At 49.9% G+C, this 3,334-nt stretch overlaps 1 protein-coding gene across 1 annotated transcript; it reads right to left on the bottom strand.

Moving 5' to 3' along the window:
* Positions 1–822: 822 nt before the first annotated feature.
* Positions 823–1,758, bottom strand: LOC117999705 (olfactory receptor 2H2-like). The gene has a single exon (XM_034989047.1). It carries the CDS (start codon positions 1,756–1,758, stop codon positions 823–825), a length of 936 nt encoding a protein of 311 aa, XP_034844938.1.
* Positions 1,759–3,334: the final 1,576 nt, after the last annotated feature.

Below are 3,334 nucleotides of genomic sequence, written 5' to 3'. Positions count from 1 at the left end.
AGCCGAGGTGACCTGTGGATGGCAGGGGAAGGAATGGAGGAGCCAAGGTGACCTGTGGACGCTGGGGGAAGGAATGGAGGAGCCAGGGTGACCCGTGGATGCCAGGGGAAGGAATGGAGGGACCAAGATGACCCATGGATGCCGGGGGAAGGAATGGAGGAGCCAAGGTGACCCATGGACACAATTGGGAAGCAATGCTGGTGCTGAGGTGACCTGTGGTGTGTGCGTGTGTGAGAAATGCAGACACTCAAGTGACTCTCCCCCCTCTCTCCCGAGGTTCCTCTGTTCCTAAGCCTAAGGTGCAGGGACACTTGAGTACCATAAGAGAGGTTGCATGGCTTGGATCTTAGGTCTAAAGTGTGTGTTCTTGGTCTGGTTTCAGAGCTTGTCTGGCCTCAGCTCCCCTCTCCTGCTGTCATTTGGGAGGATGAAATGGATGGACAATGCAAAACACACAGACGGAAGTGGGAAAAACTGGAGGGAGAAGCAAAATGATATGGCAGGGATCAGAACTGGGGGTGAAACTGTTATGACACATAGTTCAGGCACATCATGGTGGAGGCAAAGACCATTAAAGACAAAATAGAGCAAAGAAGAAATACTCAATCTGAAATCTATCCTGCTTCACATATTGGTACGCTCCCCTCCTCAGCCCACCTCCAGTCTCTGCCTTACAGGCACACACAAACAGCACATGCACGCACACACATGGCTATCATCCACCAGCATGGCACAGTGGGGGAGGGCACAGGCGTGGGGAACACAGGCTTCCCACCAAAAGCACGAGGACCTCCTCTGGACTGGAAAGCACAGGAGCAGTTCTCAGCTCCCCCTTGTGTCCCTGTCCTTCCCCAGCAACCTCATGAAGGCCCTCTTTACCTCCTTGTTCCTCAGGGTGTAAATGAGAGAGTTAAGTGCTGGAGTGCCCACAGCATAGAATAGACCAAAGAACTTGCCCCTTTTGCGAGCATAGGAATTTTGGGACTGGAGGTAGACAGCAATGACTGAGCTGTACAAGAGGGTGACCATGGCAAGATGGGAGGAGCAGGTCCCAAATGTCTTTCTCCACCCTTTTGTAGAGTTAATCCTCAGCACTACCCAGGCAATGGCACAGTAAGACACAAGGATGAGGCTGAGGGGCAAAACCAAGATGAGGATGCTGGCAACAGCCATCTGGATCTCATCGTAGGTGGTGTTCCCACAGGACAGTCTGATTAGAGCTAGGACTTCACACACAAAATCATCCACCTGCCGGTGGGGACAGAAGGGCAGGTGGAGAGTTGGTGGTGTCCCGACTACTGACTCCAGCAGACTGATGACCCAGGCCCTGGATGCCAGCTGCCAGCACAGGCGGGGGTGGATGATGGTGGTATAGTGGAGAGACTGGCAGATGGCCACATAGTGGTTGAAGGCCATCACTGTCAGGAGGATGCACTCAGTGGTCCCCAGGAACAGAAAGATGAAGAGCTGAACAGAGCAGCCAAGGAAGCTGATGGTCTTTGGGCCCCAGAGGTTGACCAGCATCTGGGGGATGGAACTTGTGGTGAAGCAGAGGTCCAAGAAGAACAGGTTAGAGAGGAAAAAGTACATCGGGGAGTGGAGCCTGGGGTCCTGCACGGACAGCAGAATGATGAGGGTGTTGCCCACCAGAGTCAGAAGGTAGGAAGTGAGGACAACCACAAAGAGGATTCTTTCTAGTCCTGGGTGTTCAGAGAAGCCCAGAAGGAGGAAGCCCCCAGGGGAGCTCTGGTTGGCCATGGCTTGTTCCTTCCCTGGTCTGGAGGGATGAGGGCAGTGTGTTCCGAGCTGTCATCTGAAATCTCACCTGGTACTGGTCAGGTCACAGCAGGCGCACCTTTTTCTTCCCCTCTTCCTGCCAGTGTCCTTTCCCAGGCACACCTCCCTCAGCAGCTCCTTCCTTTCCTGTCCCTCCCAGTCAGTGTGGTCTAGAAGGCATGGGGGCAGCAGGACGTGCTGGCAGATGGACGGAGCTGTATGCTGGGGCCTTGGGCTGATGGCTGAGCATAAAGGAAGCTGGTGGAAAGCATGCAGGCGTGAGCTGATTAAATACTTCAGCACCACGTATATGGAATGCCTCTGTGTCCTGAGTGCTGTTCTAAGTGTTGCATTGTCCCTATGCGTTTGTTGGAAGAACCAGCAAAGTCATGAATTTTTCAAATGGATTTTCAGATTAATAGCTATCTACTTAGAGTTGATCATTTATCTATTTGTCAGACGAATGTTGTAGAGCTATTTATACTACATATATTCTGTGCATCTTTTTTTTTGCAAGGGAGCTTGTTAGAGACAGAATGTTGTATCTATGAGAGAGGTTTTCCCTTTGTGTCTAACAACCCCATTCACAGAGCAGTTTGGTTGCCCAAGTCGCTGAGCCAACTGTCTGGCTGGGGGGATTGGTCCACATGCCCAGTCACTGCCTTGACAAGCTTACAGGTAGGAGGCAAGCATGGCCCCAAGCACATTAAAATCATTGAGTTCACAGAAACATTATCAAAGACCCTGAGCTTTCAGGGTCAGGAATACCAGCATACTGAGTGAGGGAATAGGGTCTATAATAAGGTGAAGGACGAATTTGGGTGGATATATCAGGGAAAGCATCCTAGAGGAGGTGACTATATGTTTTCTATAAAAAAGAGGAGCATTGGGCATAGAAGGCCAAGTCAGAGATAGGGCAGCTCCCTGGTCTTAGCTGACCGCCAGCATCAGGGAGGGCTTGGGGTGGGGCCGGCTGGCCGAAGTGCCTGGGTAGCCTGCAGGGTAGCCTGAGCATCTCCTAATACAGGTTCCCATCCTGTTGCATCTCTTTTTCCTAGAGATTTCTGCTTCTCTATCTGCCCTGGTTTGTTCTTTTTCCCCAATGCTTCTCTCCCTTATAGGACATATTTTAAATTTTTGTCATATTTTTATACATTTAAGAAAGTGTGAGTAAAGCACATCTCTACAGTTTAATGAGTAAGAAAGTCAACCCCTGGCATGACCACGAAGAACTGAGCACATGTTTCAAGTATCTTAGATGCTCCCACGTGCCCACACTCCAGATGGAACCACCATGCTGCATTTCTAATTATTCCTTTGTTTTCTTTCTGGAGATAGAGTTTACATAGACCCTTCTTAAAGTGTATAATTTAGTGGTTTTTAGTATATTCACTATTGTGCAACCAGTACTATCAGCCTCCAGAACATCTCATCAGCCCCAAACAAAACCTCATGCCAAGGAGCAGTCTTCCCTCCTTTGCTTCCTTTGTGATAGTCAACTACTGTAACCTAAACAGTAGCCAGCTGTTTTTGTTATTCCTCAAATCTCTTCCTAATC

The sequence above is a fragment of the Mirounga leonina genome, unplaced genomic scaffold, assembly GCF_011800145.1.
Source record: "Mirounga leonina isolate KUSES-001 unplaced genomic scaffold, KU_Mleo_1.0 Mir_460, whole genome shotgun sequence".
Taxonomy (NCBI): Eukaryota; Metazoa; Chordata; class Mammalia; order Carnivora; family Phocidae; genus Mirounga; species Mirounga leonina.
The sequence above is the reverse complement of the archived record's forward strand: the minus strand, read 5'-3'. Positions and strand labels throughout refer to the sequence as shown.

What these genes read in the sequence shown, in the direction of transcription:
- LOC117999705 (XM_034989047.1), bottom strand. Translation starts at nt 1,758, where the DNA reads ATGGCCAACCAGAGCTCCCCTGGGGGCTTCCTCCTTCTGGGCTTCTCT.